Source organism: Ornithodoros turicata, chromosome 7, assembly GCF_037126465.1.
Source record: "Ornithodoros turicata isolate Travis chromosome 7, ASM3712646v1, whole genome shotgun sequence".
NCBI classification, from domain to species: domain Eukaryota; kingdom Metazoa; phylum Arthropoda; class Arachnida; order Ixodida; family Argasidae; genus Ornithodoros; species Ornithodoros turicata.
Genome location: NC_088207.1, coordinates 22,300,882 through 22,326,779, shown reverse-complemented (window position 1 = coordinate 22,326,779; position 25,898 = coordinate 22,300,882). Strand labels below are relative to the sequence as shown.

General features: G+C 43.2%; 1 protein-coding gene across 1 annotated transcript; it reads right to left on the bottom strand.

The window, feature by feature from the left end:
• Nucleotides 1-5,567: 5,567 nt before the first annotated feature.
• Nucleotides 5,568-25,839, bottom strand: LOC135400334 (nuclear migration protein nudC-like). The gene is made up of 10 exons (XM_064632164.1): nt 25,671-25,839; nt 23,509-23,586; nt 21,919-22,104; nt 19,265-19,312; nt 17,877-17,996; nt 14,095-14,163; nt 12,418-12,543; nt 10,068-10,151; nt 7,555-7,673; nt 5,568-5,657 (listed from the first exon to the last, which is right to left on the bottom strand). Exons 1-10 carry the CDS (start codon nt 25,746-25,748, stop codon nt 5,606-5,608), a joined length of 960 nt encoding a protein of 319 aa, XP_064488234.1. The 5' UTR covers nt 25,749-25,839; the 3' UTR covers nt 5,568-5,605.
• Nucleotides 25,840-25,898: the final 59 nt, after the last annotated feature.

The window sequence follows — 25,898 nt, the reverse complement described above, 5'->3', positions numbered from 1 at the left end:
CAGATGTTCGGGCATATGAAGCTATCTTTCGTACACTGAGAGAGTCCATGATCAGACGGTTCTGCCATGTAGAACGTCTGTCCACCACAGAGACTTGGCTCTTCGACGACGAGCCTGCTGTGATACGAGAAGTGTTTGAATAATCAACGTGTTTGAAACAGCGCCAGCCCACCCAACGTGAGTGTAAGCAGCCCACGCTAACTGTAGAAATAATCTCTAACACAAAGCGCTGTAAAAAAAGAGAGAGAGAGAGAGAGAGATAGACAGCACTTCTATAAACCCTGCGTTACAAACAGGTTGATCTCACAATGCAACCACCTGTTTTTAACACAAATTGCATGAGAACTGTCGGCATTTCTTGGACTGCGCTATGTGTCACAAAGTGAGTACCGTAATTTCACGCGTATAAGCCGCATCGCAGATAAGCCGCAGGACGCGTTTTTAGGAATGTTTTGAAATTTTTCTGGCAGATAAGCCGCACTCGCAGATAAGCCGCGGGCAATACGAGACGACTGATTTGTGCGACAAACGAGACCATAGAGAAGGCCATAGACCCTGTGGTCCATACTCCGGGGTCGGCATAGTGTACAACAAAGGAGGTTTGTGTCCTTGTTGGGAGTTTTTCATGGAATTGATGGGTCAGTGGTCTTCCAGAAGATGTGAATCACTGTCACCACTTTCGTTAAAGTTGCTTGGGGGAATGCACCAGCAAGATCAATCTACTCGAATGTGGACCCGTTCCTGTTACGCACTGTTCCTGCATCGGCAGGGCACTGCTGTTCCAGAAACACTGTCGGCTCTTTCGTTAAAACCGACGTACGGGGAAAATACCAGGGAAAAATAGTCATCAGATAAGCCGCACCGGTGGATAAGCCGCAGAGCGCCCGTGAGAAATAAAAATCGCGCATAAGCCGCGGCTAATACGCGTGAAATTACGGTAACTAAGTCAATAAAAATGAGATGTTGATTTGCCACCTGCATTTGTATTCTATTTATACCCCACGTAAAACGAGTCCCTCATATTTCGATACGAGTGATTTCTGCGTAGAGATGTTAGAGTTAACGACGTAACCCAAAGGGGTCAAAAGATCCAAGCCTGGCGAACCCTCAGACGGGTCAAGACTCAAGAGATCCATCGGTGGATCTTTTGACTCGATGGATCTCTTGACCCTTTGATCTCTTGACGTGGAACCTGCGTGACGTCACACTGACTGGTGTGCAATCAGAACGCCGGGATTTTGCGACTGTACATTTTAGGCCTGATGACACAGCTATCCGTTTAGGTTTGAGGGAACTAAGAGCGGGACGTACATTTTTCTGTACCTACTGAAGTGGAGTAGCCGCTATAGAATGATCGCCTTTCACGCCCAGGCGGGGAGGTGGCGCGTGTTCGAATCCCCGTACCGGCTGTGCTGTCTCACGTTTTCACTGGGTTTTCCAGCCTTTCCAGACGAGTGACGGCACACTTCGCCCTGAAGTCGGCCCTGGACGCATACTAACCCCCTGTCACCCTCCTTCCCACTGTCCTCTGTCCACTACGTACAGCAACAGTTGCTTCGCGGTGATAACACAGAAAACATTTTCTCCGCTAATTAACACAAACGTATAGTGTTACAGAAGGGCGTACGCCGCCCAGTTTCAACAACTCAGGGGGCTTAATCGCTTCATCGTCGTTACAAGCTAACGAGTGGCGGGAAATTCAAAAACGTGGGCACGTGACACATTGACGTGTACCACGACCTTCACGTATCGCGCGAAGAGCGCCGCGCGCGCGTTTTATCACGTGCCCACCTTTTTAAATTTCCCGCCACTCGTTGGCTTGTAACGACCGTAACGACGATGAAGCGATTAAGCCCGCTGGGGCTTAATCGTTTCGCGCGTTAACTTAGACAGCTCAACGAGTCGTTCGGGCTAACGAAACAAGCAACTTTATCGATGCTTTGCTGTGCATGGTCACAATCTGTGCTCCTCGTGAAGCTTCTTCTTTGTGGTTATTGTGCACGTTGCGAGTGCTCACGTGTTGTGATGTCACCGCCCTGAGCGAAGAGCAGGCTGGCAGTGAGGCTGCATTTTTTCCGACCGATAGGATGTTTCATTTGTTCCGATAGCTCACATTCTCGTGCTCTCATAAGGCGCGTTTACATGAAGGCGACGTAAGTCGACTGGGCGAGATAGGTACATCTCCCCTCTCCATGTAAACCCGCCTACATCGATCTAAAGGGGACGTCGACGCAGCAGAAATAAGGCGCCGCGTTGGAGTAGATCAGATGACTGGAGTAGTCTCGCCTTTGCCATGTGAACCGCGTATGCCTAAGTAAGTATAGAGGGTATTTCAAAAAACGTGTAATTCGGACTTTATAAAAAAAACAGGGCGACGGAAAAATACGGGGTAAACGGCACTTGTGTGGCAACTGAATTTGCCATCTTGTAAAAATATTTTCATTTGATTTTAATTAAAAGAAATTGAATATCTTTAATTGAACTTCAAAATTTCCCAGGTCAACCTCACGTCTTTTTTTGTTTTTTGTTTTTAGAGAATTAGAGAGCCTGTAGCGAACTTAGTCAGAACCACCAAGAAATCCGCCCGATATTGCAATGGGAACTGCCCAAAAAAAAAGTCCCGAAGTTAAGGCTTCAGAGTTTCGGGTATTCAACAGCGCACCTAATCAGTCGCAAAGATGCGCGAAGGGCAGGACGTGTTCCTGCCCCCATGACGCTATAGAACAGTTTATCGCCGGACCGGCGTGCAGCACAAGACGCACCGATAACAAGGCGGGTGACATTCCACCACACGTTGATAAGCGGCAAACAAAAATGATTCCGCCTCTTTTTTTCCCGCCCTGTTTTTTTTTTTTTTTCAACCTTCTATCTTTCATGGGGGCAGGAGTATGTGCTGCTCTCTGCGCATCTTTGCGACTGATTTGGTGCGCCGTTGAATACCCGAAACTATGAAGCGTCAATTTCGGGAATTTTTTTGGGCAGTTCCATTTGCAATATCGAGCGGATTTCTTGGTTGATCTGACAAAGTTCGCTACGGGATCTCAAATTCTGTAAATAAAACGTTAGGTTGACTTGGGAAATTTTGGAGTTCAATTAAAGAAATTTAATTTATTTTAATTAAAATCAAATGAAAATGAAAATATTTTTGCAGGATGGCAAATTCAGTTGCCACACAAATGCCGTTTACCCCGTATTTTTCCGTCGCCCCGTTTTTTTTATGAAGACCGAATGACACGTTTTTTGAAACGCCCTGTATAGCTGATATAGCGCTCACTCTGTCTTATGCCCTCCATGTGCAGCTTCGGGACTATTCAAATATATTCGGCTTAGAAGAAACATCAATTCGATTCGGAATTCGAACATTGAATTCCGTATTTGATTCGGAAATTGAATAGGATATACGATTACTCACTTCGGTGTTCCAAAAATCAAATATTCACGCCGTCCTAGTAAAAAGCAAACGTCCGAAGTCAACCAGGCCACGTGTACCAAAAGTGAATGTTCCTCAGGGGACATTTCTTGCTGAACCAGTTCTTCTCCAGCTCCGTCGCTGTGCAACCGCGTATGTTAGAAAGTGCCAACCAGGACGGCAGACCGGCACATGGAGCGATTTTGATCGCGCGCGTTGGCGCGACAAAGCTTTGAGGCCGAGCACGAACGTTGCGGAAACAATCACGCGTGATGAGCAGGGCCATACAACATCGTCGAGGATCGCTGTTTTACTGCACTAATGAATGAAGCCGTTCCAATGAAGTCGTCAGGAACGATGGTCTCACCCGTGACGACACGCGTGAGAGCACAGTGAAACCGTACAGTTTCTCGCCTACACGACAAATGCGAAAGGCATGTTCAGTAAAGAAGAGAGCACTTGCGACGTTCATTTTCGTTCTTGAGATGTGCTCATCCCTAAACCATCCCGCACTCTGAACATGTCACTGCCTTCCACCCTGTCTGTTTCACCAGCACTTACCATTTTAGCACAAGTGTTCACTGTTCATAAGAGAAAGCTGAAGTGAAAGTGTTTTTTTTAACGGTTTTCAGCTTGCCTCTTAAGAACAGCACATTGTTTAATTAAAAAACAATTTTACTGTACATGTTCATACATGCATGTACACACTAAGCTAAGCAAATACAACACTAATACATATTCCTCATTAGCACTTAAGACATTTTTCTAAGGATCACCTGAACAGAACTCTAATGTTGCTTGTTTTTGGGGCTTAATTCACTTAATTACCCCTTAACTGAGTTAACACTTAGAAGCCTTTATCCTATGATGTGATATTAGATTCGTATTCAAAAATTTCAATATTCCCACACCTCTATTTACCAGTCATCTTGGAGGAACCATAGGTCACCAGGATGCTGCACCTTTGCAATGTAATTGCTAGGTACGGACAAGTAGGGCAAGTTGCCCGGGTACATTGCCTCTGCTCGAGAGCTACCTTACTGCTGTCATTTCTCCATGACATCTTGGAAGTATGTTGCTATATCACAATGAAAAGCTTCAAAGCATGGGGCATTGCAAACAAGACTATACGTCTGCAGAACTATACGTTTCACTTCAATTTTTGTTCCAGAGGGCCTTCACAGTACAGCTTTTATACAGGGTGTTTAAAAAAACGTGGCATTCGGAGTTTATAAAAAAACGGGGTGACGGTAAAAATACGGGGTAAACGGCATTTGTGTGGCAACTGAATTTGCCATCTTTCAAAAATATTTTCATTTGATTTTAATTAAAAGAAATTGAATTTCTTTAATTGAACTCCAAAGTTTCCCAAGTCAACATAACGTTTTTTTTACAGAATTAGAGAGCCCGTAGCGAACTTAGTCAGATCCACCAAGAAATTCGCTCGATATTGCAAATAGAACTGCCCCAAAAAAGTCCAAAAATTGAGGCTTCAGAGTTTCGGGTATTCAACGCCGCATAAAATCAGTCGCAAAGACGTGCGGAGAGCCTGACATGCTCCTGCCTCCACTAAGCTAGTACAATTTATCGCCGAACCGGCGTGCAGCACAAGACGGCGGACAAGCGGTTGACATTGCACCATACGTTGATAAGCGGCAAACAAAAATGATTCCGCCTCTTTTTTCCCGCCCTCTTTTTTTTCGACCTATCTGTCATGGGGGCAGGAGCATGTGCTGCTCTCTGCGCATCTTTGCGACTGATATGGTGCGCCGTTGATTACCCGAACTTTGAAGTCTCAATTTCGGGAATTTTTTTTGGCAATTCCATTTGCAATATCGAGCGGATTTCTTGGTGGATCTGACTCAGTTCGTTACGGGCTCTGAAATTCTGTAAAAAAACGTGAGGTTGACTTGGGAAATTTTGGAGTTCAATTAAAGAAATTCAATTTATTTTAATTAAAATCAAATGAAAATATTTTTGCAAGATGGCAAATTCAGTTGCCACACAAATGCCGTTTACCCCGTATTTTTCCGTCGCCCCGTTTTTTTTATAAAGTCCGAATGACACGTTTTTTGAAACACCCTGTATATATATATATTTTGTTGTTGTTGAGGGGCTTGGTCATGCTGTGTTTGCCATGACAAAACAAGAAGCACAGTTTTATAAATGAAATCTTTTATGTTTAAAATACATACACTATGAAAATTTACATTTGGAAAAGTCCATTTCTGGATGCTGTTCCATAAACCTGTATGGAAGAAAAAAAACACTGAGTTACACCTCTTCTCTTGTACAGGAAACTTACATTGCCTTGAGGATACCACAAATAAAATAAATAAATAAATAACACCAGGAAAGTGGCATGCCAAGCAATAGGCTATATAAGAAACCTTCACAAATCACTGGGCTCTATCCTTCATAGACAAACGTAGTTGCTTTAGTAATAGCTGGGGTATACATTTTTCGATTGCCGTTTCCGTTTGTTATTCACGCATGACACCATGATACCAGTTTCTCAATTTAGTCTATGAATGCAACGGCCCTTATGCTGCCAAAAGCGGGCGCCCCTGTTTTGTCTATGCGGTGCTTCAGAGCACATTTCTCTTCTGCAAAATAGTACATCTACTGGGATTCAAAAGCAAATCTGCAGAGCTTTCATCCAGAAGAGTGCATTTTGAAGTCCAGAGTTCAGCAACTTTACATATGCCCAGCCCAATCTCTTCCACTGTTGCACCCACAGATGTGTGCTACCAGCAGCAAACAGTACCGTCTGCAGTGGTATGAGTGCCAGATGCGTCCTCAGGATCCCATACTGTCGTGTGGTATTGAGTATTAGAAAATACAGTCAATAAAAAAAAAAGTGATAAAATTTGTGTCGCTGCACAACAGTAACACCCATCACCTGAATTCGATATGCACAGATCATTTTCATTTCTGGTTCCGGTAAAGGGGAAACACAGGCTCCTCCATTATCGGAAACACAAATGGAAACAAAAATAATCTGTTTCTCTGTTTCCATTACCATTCCCTGGCCACAATTTAATGCAGCGTGAACTACCTTTTGGAAAACTTTCAATGGGGAAATTTTATGCTCTGTGTCACAGCATTTCCGGTGGTGAACCAATGACTAGCCCTGTGATGACATGCATGTTGTCCTAGACTGGCCTCTGTGTATCCCTAATCGCCAGCGATTCGACAAAGTTTGATTCACACATGCGTTTCTTGCTTCTGTCACAAAGCGTTTCCAGCCGTTTTCTTGCTGTTCCTTTCAAGCATGGATTTGAAAACGTCAAGCCAGTTGGAAAGCTTACGAAAGAAGAAAGTGGAGAAGGCAATGTCACCTCTTCGGAAACCCGATGATCTCTGTCAGTATTTATTGTGGTCATTTAACCACATGAACTAAGCTAATAAAACTAAGATCCATGTGGACTAACTGCAACCTTACGTATGCACACCACAGAGGAATCGAACAAAAATAAACATGACCCGAGCACAAATCACAGTTACTGTGACTACATGTGCCGGTTGTTTACATGTGTTGGTTGCTGCCGTTTCTTCTGAGGCATAAATAAAGTAGTGTTATATTATTACAGGGGTGGAAGTGCCATTCAAACTTTTAGAGCTGCAATTGGAGCAGGTTTGGAGCAGTAAAGGTGGTGTCTTGGAGCACCTATGAAGCGAATTGTAGCAGGAACTGTGAATTCCCAGGCCCAAACTGTGCCCCTTTTGCGCTCTTCCAGGTAATCATGAAGAGGTGACACCATGTACAAAGCACATGTCAAGTGTGCGCAAGTATGAGAAATTAAACAGGTTTATTGTATGAATATGCAAAATATCATGTAGTAAAAAAAAATTAAATACTATGACTTAAAAACACATAAAAGGACCAGGATGACTCAAAACCAGAGCTGATGAATGCTTGTCTGTCGTGTACTCAAGAGCTGAGCAGCATCCTTCACAACAAGGAGCTTCACCTGGAATGCCTTGTTAGAAAAATGCCACTGATAAACATGTCGCTTTTGTAGCAGCACAAACCATCGCCGTGAATACTGCGCTGCATACATTAGAACACAGTTTCTCTCTTTTTAAACAGAAATAGAAATAGAGATAGCTGATACACGAAAATTGAAACTGAAACAACTCACATTTTGAGCATGTCCTGCTTCTTCTGCTCCTCTGAGGTTGGAAGACCCATTTCGCGTTGCCGCTGGTCGTACATCATCTTTTCAACCATGCCACGAGTTTCACCATCTAGGTCAGAAAGCTGCACAACAAATTACACTTCGTGTGTTTGTTATCCATGTAGTGCAAGACGGCCGACAAACAATGCCATGTTGATAGTCATCCAAACCAAAGAACTGAGTACTATCATCCAGCTTCCCAAACCGATCTTCTGTATTGAAACAAATTATGTATCATGTATATTTTGTATGTATCATGTAAATGTCTATTCGCATAATGCAACTTTAGTGGCCTACAACCAGGTATGAACTAGTGAGTAGACTGAAACATTAGAATTCCTTTCTTTGTAATTTTTGTCCTGATATACTACACAAAACCTGGAAGCAAGTTGGAATAATTTCTAGCAAGTCAAGTGTAACCATCACTTGTACTTCAGGGGACTGATGTGGGAGAAGGGAAAAAAAAAAAAGTTTATGGCCCCCTGTTACAAGTAAAAATAAAAAAGTACCATATTGACTCACATAACTTGCACATTTTTTCTACAAAAAAAAAGTGAAAACTTTGGGGTGCGCTAATTGCGTGGGAAAGTTTGTTACGATATGCAAAACAATGCAAAATTTCAAAATTTTAATATGCCAGTCATGGAGGTTCCGTTTAGAACAGATACTGATTTGTTATCAGATAACAGATACTGTTATCACTGCATTGCGCGAGCGCAAAGGAAGTACTCAAATGCAGCACAACCGCCTTCAGTCGGGAAGCAAAATGCCAGGTCCACTACCGCTCATCTACCGGCGAAATATGTCGGGACGCTACGACGCTGCTGGAAGGCTCCGCTAGCCGCGCTTGGCAACCGAAAGCACATTGTGTTTGCCAACTTTGTCATATTGCTCTGTAAGTACGTACCGTGTTTCTCCTGAGTTTCTTTCCACGTTTTGTAGTTTGAGTGACAGTATCGTCCATCGCGTCAGTAGACAATCACCAGAAAGTGTGCGCAAATCAAACAAAAGCACAGCAGTAGCTTCGGTAGCACTGAGGGTATTGCAAAAACTGCACGGTAAGCGAAAAGCAACTGCTGCTGTTGCCGAGACGCGCGGGCCAGATATCCACACGAGAAAACGCGAGTTCGCAAATTCTGAGACTTTTATTCTCCTGTAATTTGTTGTACTACAGTAGGGATGCACAAACTACAGTAAAACCCGCAGATAGCGGTATCGCGTATAACGATATCCCTCGTAAAACGATGGTTCATGATTTTACCGTCAAAATATATACATTGGTTCTATGGGGAAACGACCCGCGTATAGCGATGGAGACCGCGGTTCCGAGTACTCGTATAACGATGTTGGACGCTATCCCGTGCGCGTAACCACGCGGCGATTTTCGCCACGATAAGATACAGTAGACTGCTACGAACCTCACGGGGTAGCGGAAAAAATTCGTATAATCCGAAATTCCCATCAAAAGAATTAAACCAAAATAAAAATTGATGCAAGAAAATGGACAGCGACTGTTCATTTTCCAATACTGTCAGTGAAAGAGGTAGGTGGTAACGCTTTTACGTCTCCGTATTTGGCCAATGCTGCTCAAATTCGCGAGATGATTCAAAAAGCCTAGCACGTGCTTTCCACCCGCGAGTCGCGCGACAGTGTTCTAAAGCGAGCTTCTCCTAAAGCACGCAGGCGTTAGGTGAAGCCAACTTGCGGAATGGTGACGTGTAGTGTTGCCCGAAGTTGTCTTGCTATGTTGTCTGGTTCCCTCCACGAGTCCTGATCGCTGTTTTCCCAAGCCACTGCGATGTCACGCATCTTCGCGTTTTTTTTTTTTTCATCTGTTTTTTTTACTTCTGCTACATGCGGGGTGGCGCGCGACTTTTCGGGGACGCGCTATTTAGGTCAGCCCTCGTTTAACGATGTACCCCGTATAACGATGGAATTCGCGATTACCGTCAATATCGCTATACGCGGGTTTCGCTGTATGTGAGTTAATACGGTAGTCAGCGATTGCTACCAACTGTTATGTGCTGAAAAAGTTCACAACAGTGCTCATGACTTCTGACACATAGAACATACAATAATAATAAGCATGGCACAGGTGAAACATCTTTGTTGGACGTTGCACTGAGGCTTTTGTTGCAAAATCAGGCCGGAGAGACAGTCAATTAGCACCTATAATGCCAACAGCTTTCTATGACTGGAATGCTGTTAAAAGTGCAATGACTTCCAGCTCTCAAATGATATGCAGCGCATGGTTGCAGTGGCATATAGTTTACAACATGAAACTTGCAACAAGCTGGAACACTGAAATTCAGGCATTTTCAAGTCACAATGCCACACAGCATATTTTTCAATAAGTACCTACCTAAAAATTAATATTTTAGGCAGCCCAACCATCACTTTCAATGCATCATGATGCATCAGACGCTCGTTATTAAAGCTTCTACAATGATCCTTATCACATTTCTCCAACTACGTACCTTAGAAGGTTCAGGATTCACTTTCTGTGTGTTGATTTCTGGATCCGTTAACAATAATCTGCTCCACCACTCCATCTTGTTGATCTGGAAGGTTTACACCATGCTGTGTCAAAAATACACAAGGGACAAAGTAGAGATGATACCACGCAAGTCTGGCCAAGACCTTTCAGCCATCATATACAGTCGTGTTCAACTTAAGAAGAAAAAGAAATGCAGTCCGTCAGCTCTCAAGATACTACTGCGCTGCAGATAGGAAGGCTGGGGCTCTCCCTCCTCCACCAGATAATGTAATCCATCACACTCACTCCGCTTCCGTACTGGCTGTTAAGACTGGCCACATGACACTACGCGAGCCCTCCACCATGGCAGGGCTGCAGTATTTCTCCTGGCACGCTGTTGTGTCTCCTTATCTCCAAAGGCGTATGTAGACGACAGACTAGATTTTTTCTTTCCTTCTTAAGTTGAACACGAGTATAGGATTGTAATTTACTAAACATTCGTTACAGCCCATTCTTCAAACTGGATATGATAGATCATTCTAAATATGATGTGCCCCAGTTACCTAGATTACACAAAAGTAGGTCAATAGCAGCGCTATTTTGAGTGCAAATTAATAAGGGACGATACCTTCTGCAAGAACAACCGTAATGTACAGCTGATTCTTTGACAGGATTTCGAGATTCCAAATCATGAAATCTTGTCAAAGAATCAACTGTACTTCACAGGTGTCTGGTTACAGGTATACTATTGTCCCACATAATTCATTGAAGTACTATAACAGAGGAATGATACATATCTGTTCACGCGTAAATATGAATGCTGCTCTAAGTAAAGCCACAATTACTCCTTTTGCTTTTCAACCTTGCAAACCAGTATGCTCCCTGTATCATGGAAGTCATCAACTGCTTTGTTGGATAAGCTGTCCTCGAAACCCGTAACTTAGAAGCAGTCAGATCATTAAGGGGGCACTAAAATGCAAAAACAACTTGCTCTCAAATGAAAGCCGTGTTTCAATTAGTTTGATGCAAGCAAAATTAGTTCACAGAGCGCTACCGTTTAGAAGAGCACGATGAAAATGGAGGAGTCTTTGGCGGCAACAAATGGTATCCTTTGAAATGTGGTGCCCCTTTAAATGTGCCACGAGTAGGAAGAAGTTGCACAAATAGGGTTCCACATTTGCAAATACTGTTTGTGAGAGCACAAGACACGGAAGATGTCCACGGCGCTTTGGGCGTAGAAGTCACTTTAGTGACTTTGTGATGTTAATGAGTTGATGAGTTCCAGTACTAGTTGACAGTTCTGAAACAGCTCCAGAACCTCTTGCAGACGTCTACGGTCGTTTCTCTGTGACTGCATTTTTGTGGCCGTTTCTCTGATACTGTGACAGGACTTGCTAATGCCATTCATACCTTGCCCACATAGGCCTCTATTTTGCGTATTTTGTAATACGTTTAGTCTATCTTTCAACGCCATTACCAGTTGTACATTGTTGTGTTTTATGTCTGCTTTATGTAATGACACCTGCTAGGGCCCGAGATGGGCTTGTAGTATTGTAGTAGTTTGTAGTATTGTACTACTAGTATTGTAGCATTGTATTGTAGTATATTGTGTATTGTAGTATTGCAGTAGTATTATTATGGCTTGTTGTATTACGTATTGCTAAAATAAGTAAATAAAAATGGTGTGGAGGAACCATTGACGTCAAAGGTTGCTCTGCAGGTTTCCCAACTCTACAGGCTCTGATACGTTGTGCTCTGTTACATCAAGACATTATATGACCTTTTTTAAGGGTCAGCTATGTCAACTATCAGAAAGACGTAAACTATACGACAAGCACAATTCAGTAATGAGCCAGAGACGACACACACACAAAAAAATAATACTTCCACAAGAAATGGAGAACTCCACCAATTTTTCAGAATTACAGAAACCTAGGGGGCAATCGAGGAATGTAGGTCCTTTGTCAAGTGCGGTCAACACGAGTCATAAAAAAATAACTATGATAACTACTGTTTATTAACACACAAGCTTTCTTGCAGTAGTCTGCACGTTAATAAACACTAATTTCAGTGTTTTGTTTTTTTAAACCCAGGATCTCTAAAAATAATATATGAAGAGGTACCATTCACTTGCCGAGAAATATGAGTAGGCTATTAATGTGTGCACTGAGAAAAGCAGTTTTATCTTATACTCTCCCTCATCAGGAATGCAAATAGCCTAGAGTACAGTGATATACATAAGCATGTGCTTTCTTTCCTTCTAGCAAGCCAAACTGAACAGCCACAGGTATTAACAGAAAGTAACAAGAAAAGGTTCGCAGGAAAGATGCAAATAAAGTGGATTCACATACCTTTTCCAAAGTGACTAAAATGGTCTTAGTGTCCTCCAAGATCCAGCAGCATTCCTCAACTTTAATGTCATTATAGAGGTCTCCATTTATAACTGGGTCAAAGCCCTTCAAACCAACTTTGAGGTGCTGGGAGAAACAAAATAAATGGGTTGAAAATGGATTGCCCCTATCAAAGGAGTTGGGGCACTTTCATAGATGTGGTTCGTTACATCGTGGAAGTACTGTATTGCACACCAGAATACTGAGGATGAAAGAATTATTCTTCTATGTGTCGTCCTTAGCAAGATGAAAGATCTTGAACACATTCCTGAGCAAAGCGCATACGTCATGGAGCTCAGAGTTGCATCCACGCCCATTGGCAGCCATGAGCACGTGACTTCTTGTGCGCTGCATCACTTGCTGAGGCGAAGGCTGTGACGTCAGAGCCACATAGTTTCTGTATTCATGGTGACCATTTTCTCCACTTCTATTACCCTCTTCACTGTGAAACGTTCAATGCAGGTTCACATCGGTGCAAAGAACCGTAATTTACGTTTATCGGGGATAACATGGGATGATCTGTCGCAACCCCTTTAAATTTCTGCAAGCAGCATGTACTGAAGCCTCAGTGGTAAGTGCTGCAACAGCTGCACATGTCAATACACTTAAAGCTTTAAAGAGTTTAAAGGTTTAAAGCTTTAAAAGAGTCAAAGCACAAATTTTCTGCATATTTTTTTGACACTATTTTCTATCTTAATACCAATAAATGTTATTTGTTATTAATTATATATTTGTTATAAATGATATAAATTATATATAATATATATATATATATTATATAATTTATATCAACAAACCACCGGAAAAGTTTGGAACGTTTACTAATCTCGTTTACCCTGATTTCACTCTCATGATCAGCCACGAAAATCATGCATCTTGTACGAACGCGAACCACAGCACCAGGACAAACAACTACACAGACACAGTGTGCGTGTTTAAAACCAAAACGCTCGTCTTGTTTCGCTGTTAAGAAGGTCATACCCAATTTCTCCCGAACATAAAAAAATGAACATAAAAAACACATAAACATAGACATGAAAAACATAAAAATAATGAATGTCAAAAGTGTGCAATTCATGCCTTCGAAACCAGGCTCATAAAAGCCACAGGATGAAAAGTGGACACACTTCCCCCTACAGACATAGCACCACTTGGAAAATCTCGTCTAGCTTAAGTAGAATGTCTAAATGTCTACTGCCATAACTTCTTATAGTACAATTCAGCAAGATCAACGTGCAGCGGAATGCTTGCATGGCAACTATGAATGATGTGGGGACAGTATACAGAACTTAATAAATGAGGCAAATATTGAGTGCAAAGACAGTGACACCAAAATTCATCAAATACTCAATCTCCAACATGTTCAAGCACTAGTTGTTTGAGTTGAGCACATGCACTACAAAAAATGCCAATGCAGCAAGTACATAGATACACGCATATCAGATACCAGACAGACTTAATTGCTTGCTATACGAAGACGTCTAACATTGAAGAGGCAATTGCTTTAGCTGATAATGAAGCGATTAACTTATACTTTAAGCAACTGTAAAAGGTTACTAAAATGGTACCATGAAATTTCAATTGATTCATGGTTTCAACACACAACTATAACATAATGAGTAAACATTCACAACTTACCGTTTTTTCAAAGTCCACTATAACATCTCTTGCTTTTATCCTCAGGTTATTAGGAACTGGCACACGAAGCTGAAAGTTGGAAAATATGCAACTCAATTATCTCCTTTCTTTATAACATCACAAAAACACCAGGAATCATTACAAGAGAGGTAACCCAAGTTTGCCTTCTAATTCAATTGAGAATCCCAAGTTCTAGTGTTCGGAATAAGGCTCTCAAAAAGCAACGTCGACAAAAAGCTTGATGCGCAACACGCATTAGTAGCATTAACACACCTAGACTTTTTCAACCATGACGTCTCTTATGGCTGTTAATAAGGGTAGAATTCATGTCCTTATTAACAGCCCTTTTCACAGCACGATCACACCAGATTTTTAACAATTACTTCTCAGTAATTTAGAACAAAGCATTGTGAAGGTGAGTTCCTCCCTTAATGAAACAACTTACACACAGCAGTGACCCCTGTAGAGGTAAAGGTGTTACTTCATTATGCTAATGAAGTACAAATGTAGTTCATTAGATGCTGTGGTAGGATCAGACTTGCGCATTAAAGGAGCATTAAAGTGGTATCTAACATGGCCAAAAACTGCTGTCATCTTGTAAAGCAGTATGTGAAAAGCATTCCCAAAAAATATTTCTGTCTAAAGTTGTTTCACCACCGTGCAACTAATTTGGAAAATCACTGCCGCGGTGACAGGCCGGAGCGCTCCAACTGCAGACCACACCCACTCTACTGTGCCGTACACACGACTGTGACGTTGGTGGTAGAGAGCCCCTCATTCGTTCGTAGGAAAAACCGTCCGCTACGAACATTGCGAGCTGTTTCTGGTTGACTTCTATTCTTTATATGATTTATATCACGTTTTCTAAAAAAAACAAAGGACATATGCAGCCTGAGAAAATAAGATTACAATCACAAGAGTAATATATCCGTGGCTTCTGTGCAATCTCAGAATTCAGAGTAGCAGAAAGCAAGCGATGGCGGCGGTATTGTGGCGCCACCTGTTAGCCACTGAACCAACTGCGCTGTGAAAACGGCCGGACAGGCTGCACACTGTCGAGAAGCACGAGGTTTTTGCTGTACAAGCGCAGTTAATTTCGGGCTGCAACACTCGTTCTTCCCGTGGTGTCTGCGGTCCCAAAAAATCGTGGTTGTGTCGTGGACAGCCTTCAAGGCGTCTCTGAAGCGGTAATAGACGCTTTGGCCTGCGCGATGTTGCTCACCTCGATCATGTGATCCCAGGTCCAATGAGGAGCGTCCTCACCTCTTTCGTCACATAGTGACACGCGTGGTGGCGCTCATCACGTGCCTATCGTGAAGGCGAAGGAGGCCGTTTCGCACACGGGAGGTTCGGGGAGCTATTGCAGGCGTCCCAATTTCGCTACGGTTGCACTAATTGTGGGAAAACTGTTTTCGGCCACCTAACATTCCATACTGACCAAAAACAGAAACAAAGTTGTGGGTCTCTATACTGCTCCTTTAAAGATGCTATTTCCTTGTTTTGCTTTTGCAATGGTCCTTTTTCACAATGGTCCACATGCATGCGCATGACCTCGAGGCGCCGGAGTGGGTTATTTCAGTCTTCACTAGATGGCGCAGCATGGAGACGACAGAAGTGGGGACCAGAGGGGAGACTGCACGAACAGCACGAGCTCATTGGTCCCACTCTGGACCAGTTTTGGTCCTTTGTGCCACCCACGTGAATTTGTTTTGTTGTGAATACACAAAAAGTATTACATAAAAAATTATTCGAACCTAAGTGAATACTGCAAAACCACTATTGTCTGTGAGCCTTTAATATTAGCAAATCTCACTATTTGAAAAATTTAAGGGCGCTAGCAATATTTGACACTTCGAAAACCATGCTAGAATCATGAACTCTTACCCTCACGGTTGGTCATTGTCATCACATTTAAACTGCTTTACAGCAAAGGCTTTTCTACAGGCTTTACAATGTCAGTTTGATCAAATATGCTACGGGCAATATTGGGCTCACGAAGAAGCAAGCAGGAATTTAGAATGAAAACTGTGTAAAACTTTGCGGTTGCGCATATGTTGCTTGTGCCCAATTCGCAGAAAATCAAGATTGTGAAAGTAAATGGCTCTACAGTGCCCAATTCCTGTGCCAAGAATAAAATCATTCGTATGTTGCAAGTTCACAACAATTTTGTCACTCTGATTACCCTGGGTTTTGAATTCAACCCAATTTTATCTATGCCTGACCCCTTTTGACTGTTACCAGTTACTTGAGATGGGGTAACTTCGCCAATAATCCTGGCGGTTACCGTGGCACAGGGAACATTTCAATGAAGACTACTGAGGGATGCTTGCATGTTTTTTGTGGTGTGTAGTCCGCCCTTGGACTACCCTAATCCCGGAGCAAGAAAGTTAGCATGCCCCTCCCTCCCCTGTGCCATCATCTCTCCCTTCCTTCTTTCACCCTTCCCTCTTCTCCCTGCCCTGGGTGCTCCGAGCCACCACTTCAGAGCCCCCAGTAGTAGCAACAGTCTGAAGAAGAGTGCAGTCTCGTCTGCGTTGAACACGTTCTCGGGGTCGTACTCGGAGAGTAGTTTCGCAATTTTATGCTCTCTCCATCCCACAGCGATGGCTTGAGGAGCGGACTTTTCTTCGCCGGCGAGTCCTCTAAAGACAATGTCATGTCGAGCACGAAAGGCCCGGAGCCATCCTCCAGAGCCCTTGAACTTGTCATCAACGCCGTATATGCACGAAAAATCTCTGGCCTTCGCGCACAACACGGGTCCAGACACTGGTATGTCCTGGGATCGCACTTCCAGAAACCACTTGTACACTGCCTTGTCGACGTCTTCGAAGTTAGCAGCCCGCATTCTTTTCCGTGATGGTGCACCTTTGCTGTTGCTGTATTCCCTTTCAAGCTTGGTCCGGTCTTTTAGGAACGTTGACAGTGTGGATGCGCTGATTCCGAACTCCCTGGCTACGTTGAATTTCTTTCTTCCGGTGTCAACCGCGTTCAAAACGGCCATTTTCTCCTCCAGGGAGAACTGCTTTCGTGTCGTGGACGCTTTCTTTGTAGCCATCGCGGAAGACTGGAGATCTCTGGCAGACTAGCCTTATAAACACCGGTCAGCTTGTCCCCCTTTTTAACATGCCCTAAAACATCCAGCACGTGTTATGCCCCATTCAGCCTGGTCAGTACCCCAGCAGTCAAAATTCCAAAACCCTCTGTGGGCTCTTCTTTTTGCTATTCATATGCGGTCATCTCCAATAGTGACTCAGAAGGGCACATGACCTCCGCCCGTGTCTTCCGCTAATCCGTTCACAAAACCGCGCGTATGCTGAAAACGAGGACCGTGGCGTGACTCATACGCAGGCGGTCGAACGACGCTGTCCGTCTCATCGCCACGTGTGCTTCCGGAACTTTGTTGTATGCGTCGTGCCCTTCGTCCATCGGACCGAAAAATAACTTTGTTATTTCGGTAGTTTCGTTGTAAAGGAATTCGTTCTAAAGGTCGGAAATATACATTGCGCCCTATGGGGCGCTGACGGGACCGCGAAAAACTTTTGTTGTAACGGTCTTTTCGTTATAAAGGCGTTCGTTGTAAATGACTGACTGTAATTAATAATTTTGGCAAACTTTCACTCTCCAGCAATGCAGCGCAATGCAACCAAAAAACATGCACCCGTTTAAAAGTTTATGAAGCCCCCTCTTCACATACATTTCTTACAACTGTTGCAACACGAAATTACGGGAACATCCAATATCGTGACCAATGTGTATGTAGTCAGTTGTAATCACGCACTCACTTCAATTTCGGACAGTGTCTGCGTCCAGCGGTAATTTTCCAGGTCGCAGCCGTTGCCCGAGTTGGGCTTCAGCTTTCCCTTGTTCCGCTCGTCCTCTTCTTCTTCCTCCTCTTCCTCATTCTGCAAAACATCTTCCTAATAAAATTGGTGCCAACAACCCAATACAACCCAGACAAAATGATGATGTTGCAAAAACTGAACATCACTTACACCAGGAGGTGGTTGTAACTTTAAAAACAATCCGCACGATTATGTTTCTATTCACCTACTGTTGAAAAAAGAAAAAGAAGAAATCTGATGTGGTCTCCTTTAAGATGAGTTCTGTACCAGACTTTGCTGTATGTTTACACTTAGGGCCTTGTGTTTTAGGCTTAAACCCTGTAAAACCCTTTTTTGCCCTATCCCACAGCTTACACATGATCATCACTTCAGCTCAAACCTGAAAATCTCTGAAAAATGAACTTGCAAAAGTGAAAGGTTAGACACCAAAACAAGCACCTGGCCCAATACAAGTCTCTGGAAAGCCCCTTGATTCCTGCGGTGCAGAATTTACTTTTCCACAAAGTAGAATTTACAAGCGTGCATGATTCTGCGGGTAAGCGAAAACAAGCAACAAAAAAAGGTGCAGCCCTCTCCCAAGATTGCGCACTGACTCATCCTGCATGATTTTCCAGCCTTTGGAAACTTTTCAGTGTGCAAAGGAAACTAGACTCAACTCTGTTGAGCTCTCTCCAGGTGTTGCTGTAGTTACATTTCCATTCCTTGCGGCACATTAGGCTGCGCAAGCGCCAGCATTATCAGCAGAGCCAGGCATTGCAATCGTTACTTGTCGGATTTAACACGCAAAAATGTCACAGATCGATTGAAGTCCTTGCAAACTAATTCTGTAAGATATCAAATATTCCTAAAAACGGACGATTTTGAGGGAAACAACAGCAGTCCGCAAGAAATGGCCAATTCCGCGGAATGAAACATTCACAGAAAGCTAGGGGCTCTAACCATACCAGGTACAAACCAAAAACACGTCATAATTAGAGCTGAAGTTCTAGGGTTTAACCCGATTCCTCCCACGATTTGCACCCTGAATTGAAGGTTGCCTCTTTAGGTCGAAACCCGATTCTTACCCAGCAAATTGTCCTCACTGAGACGTCTGTAGGAGTGCGCACTAACTTGTATGGCAGCAAATGCAGCTATTTTACCGTTTGTATCAAACCAGTACAGTTAGTTTGAGTAACTGAGCCAGGTTTCTGCCTGAATTTAGCATACTGGAACTTTCCCCACCCGAATTTTGCATGTTATTTCAACACAAGTTATTTCAAGAGTTGGTGATCAACGTGATAAATGTGTGAGACACGGGAGAAATGCAGTCTGCAATGCTAGTAATATACCTGTTGACTATCTTTCTTTGCATCTTTCCTTGCCTTTTCTTCGTTTTCCTGAAATAGAAATAGTGAAGTGAAGCAAGACTAATGCCAATTATGTCATTCAGAGAGCTACAATCTCCATTTTACCTTTCAATGCACCAAACTAAACTATGTCATTCAGAATATGGCTTTTGTCCGTCTTAGTCATTAATGAATGAAGTTTGAAAAATAAAGTGCGTGTATCGTTAGGATTTATTCTTGCATTAAACCTGCAGTCATTGTTACTGCAGGATGATAGCCTGTTGATAGCATTAAAGACTCTTCCAAGTACCATGCACTTTTCCCCAAAAAAATGTGTGCTCAAAAAGCACTTGCATGACACCATCCTGTCCAAAAACGAAAAATCAGAGGAAAAGGTTAAAGGATTTGAGAAACCATATGCAACATACTAAATGTATGGCTCCTTTTCATACACAGTAGTAGTTGGATTCAACAGTCCCACATTCCTCATTTGAATGTTTTTTTTTCTTTTCTGCAAGTCACTGTTGATGGTGGCGCCAAACAGCACTGAGGGATGTCGGCAGACAATGGGGAGGTGACGCTTTATCTCTCACCATATGGCTCCCTATTTACAACCACCTACATCGTCATGGAAACAGAAATGGCCCAAGCCATTTTGGAGCACCTTCTTCTGGAGCAGGAAAAATCAGTTTTGGAGCAACAAAAAGGTGTTTTGGAGCAGATATGCTACATCATCATGCGCAGTGCTATAGTGCACCTAATTTTTAGTATGCCTTCGAAAGAGCGACATAGATGTTGTCACCGAAGCCGAACGATTGTGATGTGCTGCTATCAGTTGCAGTAGCATACGTGTAATGAAAATATTTAGACCATGATTTTCTACAATATTCACAAACAGTCAGTGAGCGGTGCAAAAATTTGAACATTTCAAGTGTAGTATAATACAGAATTGAATAAAGATTACTACAAACAATATCTCATTAGTCACTTTTTACTCTAATATTTTGCAGTAAGAGAGCCAAATATAAAAGAAACATTGAACGAAACTGCCAAAGCTAGCTTACTAGTGGGAAAGTACGATGTGTGCTCTTGACACTATGGCATCTTTTTAGTTATTTATTTCCGTGCTTAATTTCTCCACTGTGCTTACACATAGTGCTGGAATCACATAGGTAGAACATGTCCAATATTTATTTCAGGTTTCTCGCTCCACAACGCCAACTAATTTTTATTTCATATTACATGCATTCTCTCAAGAGTACAATGTTGAAAATTATTACATGAGGCAATATGGCAAACGAAACATGCACTTGTATTCGTTCGTATATATGCCTGGAACCGTGCTTTCGGTGCCGCATCCGTTCATGATGTGCTGTAACTGCAGGTACTTTTCAACAATGGACAATGCTGCATCTTCTGAATCAGAATTAAAGACTGATAGCATTGCAACTTTGACATGTGCTGTCATAGGGGCTGCGAGTAATGTACTGCGCACCAGTGATGGCCACTAACTACTTCTACAGTAGTTTAACTATAACTACGAACTATTTCGCGATGGAGTAGTTTAACTAGTAGTTCAACTACTTTTCAGGGGAGGTAGTTAAAACTACTTCTTTAACTACTGCAATGTATTTTAACTACAACTATAACTACTTAACGTTGTCCATCAACACCAATCCCATTCTATAGTGTTCTTGGGCACCTAAATATGAATCATAAGCAGTTTATAAAAGTGAAGATTTAGTACACATGCGTGGCACAATTGCTCTGCACTTCCATTCTCATCAAACAAGTAGCTCAAGGTAAAAGTCGGAAGCGCAATCCTGCCGTGACGCTTGCGGCAAAATCGGAAGTAGTGGCACCTGCAGTAACCTAACTACAGTAGTTAACTACTCGAAATAGTAGTTTAATTAGTAGTCGCACACTACATTTCTGCAAGTAGTTGATAACTACTTTTTAACTACAATCAGGTAGTTTAACTACTGGCCATCACTGCTGCTCAAGACACGTTTGTATGAAATCGCCTGTCACTAGTTCTGCAGCCCATATTTCCTTGACTGCCATCGAAAATGTTGCTTCAATATTGTATTTAAAGGAAAGCCATATGCTTCACGTTGCAACATCCGGAGATTTGAGATGGCAAAGGGTAAAGGCACGGTCTTATTCGCGTGTCTCGCCAAGTTGCTGGCATCCTCGACCGGCTTTGCACCTGCAACCTCGGTACCGAAAGCGGACGGGCTACCAACTGATCCACTTAGGCCGGTAAGTAAGTACAGCAAGTAGACCTCACTGTTTTGAGGGGAGCAATATCCTTCGTGCTGACTACAAGGTCATCAGAAAGGTGTGGATGATGGCCGATATTTTGTCAGGGGGAACTGTACAGACATTCGTCTGGAGAGTCTGCTGAAAATCCGGGAAAAACCTTAGACAGCACAGCCGGTGGTAGGATTCAAACCCACCACCTCCCAGTCTTCAGCGCGACCTTGGCTACCACCAACGAGCGGGACGCCTCAACTTGTTCGGGAAGCCGCTGCTCAGCTGGTATGGTTCATTTGGGGAGTCTCCATTTTATTTTGAACTCCGCTTTATTCAAACAAATTAACGGGACTGCATCGCATCAATAACTTTGCAGGAGTGGAAGCCGTGTTAAGACATACCCTTTTGATTTCCTTCTCTAATGCCTCCGCCTGTTCATCTGTGAGCTCCTGCACCTTGCACTCCTCCTTTTGCTTGGCCGCTACACGTGCCCGGCGCCGTTCCTCTGCTTCTCGAGATTTCTTCTCTTTCTCGGCTTTCTCCGCGGCAGCAACCTGCTCGTACTGTGAGAACTTCTCCAGGATCATCTAGAACATTTGGAACACATGATAACAGCTTTCGTGCGGCAACTTTGAAATAGGAGCATGAACGGACAACAGTGGTTATTCATATGCAGGTGACAATGATAGGATTCCATTGCGCCTCAATCAAGAGTTCAAAGTGGCTTGCTTTAAACATAACCTCCATATCTCCATAAGTATCCACTGAATGGAACAACCTTGCCTCTAATGCAGGAAGAACAATAATGCAGTTTTTCCATAATTTCCTTTCCAATACTCCAATTTTCTGGGACACTGGGTGTGTGCATCAGACTAAGGAAGTGTGGTTATGATGGACGATGCACAGGATTCTTCGTTTTCGGGTTTTACGATTTTTCAAATTCGAGGGGAGGAATAATATTTATGCTCAAGAGCTCTGGGAGAATTCGGGCACAACAATCTCTGTTTGATATGACACAGGAGCATTTTCGGGTGAAACGAAAGGAATATTAGAGAAGCCACTGCTGTGACACTGGGACGAGAAAGAAGAATCTTTATATTTCCGCTCGGAACTGGGGCAGAGAATGACCGCGGAGCATTCAAACACTTGCGCGAACTCCACAAAAGCTTGTCTATTTTCACCTGCGGGAGGCGATTATAAAAGGAGGACAAATAGTTTGTCACAAAGAGCTTTGCTGATATTATGATTCACTTTTCCCGACGGTTTACCTAGAACGACAAGTTGAAGGTCCGCGAGGATTTCGGGGTAGATATCGGGTTTTACCCGAACCCTTGAAAGCTTGTTCGGGGCGTGAAAAATCAGGTTTTACCCGAAAATGAAGAACCCTAAGGATGCACACATGGCCCACATTCCCAAGGACAGCAGTAACACATGTAGGCTTCAAACGAGTTGAATTTATTTGTCTTGCATTACACACACATATAGGAGTAGATTAACTTAGAGTATGCGTAGAGAGTTGCTGCGCGTGATCATGTTCTGTAGCATGGTTGCCAACCTATAAGCGTGAAACCGAAACGGTCTTGTATCTTGCCTATACACATCTATCGATCTTCACACTTTACCTCTACAGCTCTTATCGCCCTGATGGTTGTGCTTGTCAACTGCTGTAATAAATTACTGTTGGTTGTCGTGTGCTGCTGTTTGAAGTTGTCATTTCCAAGGAAATGAAACTTCTGTCCCATCTAATACTGAAATCAGCAGCTCAATCCCCACCACAAACCTTCCTTTTCACAATACAATACTGTCTAAGGTTTCCTCGCTGTCACATGCTTTTCTTTATTTTCCCCATTTTTATATACTGCCCATTCCCATTTCGTACTGCCACCGTGGTTATTGTTGAAAGTGTGCTTATTTTGCTCACTGTCTTATCGACTGTGTAACCCTACTCCTCCACGTAACACCTTCCCCAGGGTGTCCTGGGAACAGCTCACCTTTTTTGCTGCCCCTGGTGTACCACCACTATAGAAGTCGGTTTTCCTGGCTAGGAAGCTGAAAATTGTGTCCAGTAACTGAAAGAAAGCATGCTCCAAAATTAAAAACAGGCACTGTAGAAAGGAAGAAAAAGAAGACGTAGAAAAGAAAAAAGTGTCACATCTTCATGCACGAAAAATATTATTTTACCGCTTTACAAAGCGCAACCATAGCTCTCCGTCTTCAAAAGGTTCTGACACTTCCCCCAAAGTTCAGCCAAATAAATGTAATGAGCCTTAATGATAACTGAAGTCAATGATGATTGAACATGCACGTAGCGCCACATTACATCTGATGTGTCGAGCTCTCAGTTAGCATCGGATCGAATGCTTCCTGAGGGGTTGACATGTCCCATGCTAGGTGGCGCCTGTTCAATCACGTTCAGTTTCAATTCCCATTAATATTCCGTGCATTCGGGGTCTAAAATATGCTAATTTGCGTCCATGTGTGACCGCATTCCACGTCTTGCACCAAAAGGGTTTAATAGACAAGTAGTAAATGTTCACCGTGAATAATACAACTCGTCTGTCTATCGTCAAGACGTCTGACTATGACATCGCTGCAAGCCATTTGGGGGGGGGTCATGTGCTTATGAGGACCATTACAAATGTCCAAGGCACTCACACTTCTAAACGCGGAAGTGTAACCCAGTGGTTTGTATCCGTACAACATGAAGAAAAATTTTGTTCTTTTTCCTAAAGTGCTGTGGAGGGCAGTAAGACATGTGCATGATGTAGCAAGTCACATTCATCACAGTCTCATTATCCCGCGAAGCTATTGAGATTATCCAGCAAAGAGCATTTGTTTTAGAGAGGGACGGGCATTAGTACTACTATTTCACCACTGTAAACCTCTTGCAGACTTGTGCGTGTCCACTCTTAAAAATGAACTTCACCGAATAGCACGCTCCTAGCCCACCATCATCACGAATAACATCGTTCTGACCTGATTTGTTGAAAACTGGAGAGGTATGACTCTCGTGTGCCAATTATGCAGCGCATAAGTATCACAAAAAAGGCGTACGCCTCTCCTTTTCAGAATCATGGGAGAGAACGATGTTGTTAAAGAAAATGTCACCCGTGCACAGCATGGGCAATCACCATTTGCAGGTTATTTTATGAGGCATATCCAGGAAGCAAGTCCTGTTTACAAATATTAGCACTGCATGACTTGCGGTCATCATTGTGGCGACACACGGATTCTTCTGGTGAGTCACATGTGCCAGTTTGAGATAATAAAGTAGTGCTGACACATCTTTCTTAAATATTTAACTCAACAGAACGGACCACCCTCTTTCATATTTGCTGTTTGTTCTCGGACAATTTCTGAGGACACACAACAAACACTTTTGTCGTGACCGTTGTTCGCTCAAAGTTGAAAAAGACGAGAAAGCTAAAGATGGTGCAATTTGGTGGACAACAATCCATGCTTTGGTTTTATTTTAGGCAGCATCATTCGACGATGCGTCGACAAAACAAGCTGATAAGCTGCTATGACACGCGCCTCCATAATGGTGGAAACGACGTAAAAACGTAATTTCAGCCAAACCAGCGAAAACGGACCAGTCTGAAAGCAAGTTTGTGTATTTTAATCACTCGTTTTAATCGCCCCGTGAGACATCTTAGACAGAATACGTTGGTAACGGTAATGGTACGAAAAAGTGCATCTGAAAAGTTTGCACAGTTGCCATTTCCAGCCATGGAGGAAGCCCATTCCTACGAGCCGCATCTCATCATATTGGCGATGTTATTGTTGTTGTAATGCAGCATGCCGTGTACTGGTCTCGTGTTCAGCTCAGCATGACCACATGTGAAGAAACATCCTTGCTTGCTTTTTAGGTGTTGGGAGGCTGTCATGAGCAAGACCGCTACCGTTTCACGCCCACATCGACGTGCACAATCCTGTAAGGATTAGCCGCTGCGTCCACGAAAGCACCAGACTCACGTAGAATCGCTACGCTATACAGCATTATGCTAACACAAGAAACCCGGTATTGCTGTCCGCGTACATCTGACACATCAAAACGTGCGGTAGCTCCTAAGCCTAACTGCGTATCGATAGGATACCACTTGGTCATGCATGCACTAGTACCTCTTGATGAACCTTGGGAGAGCTTTCTTACCTCTTGTACTCCCCCTTCGTGTTGTTGGGCCAAGCCAAGCAATATTCCATCAAACTTTTCAACATCTGACGCCGGCATGGTTCTTGTTGTTTACGACGGTCTAGCACAACGTGCAGTGCCAGAAAGTGCTAGAAGCACGTCGTCATGACAACTGCAAAAGCTGCTCCATGGTAGCCAGACTCCTCCTTTTGTTGCGTCCAATTTGGCCATTTCTCATGAGAGAACTGA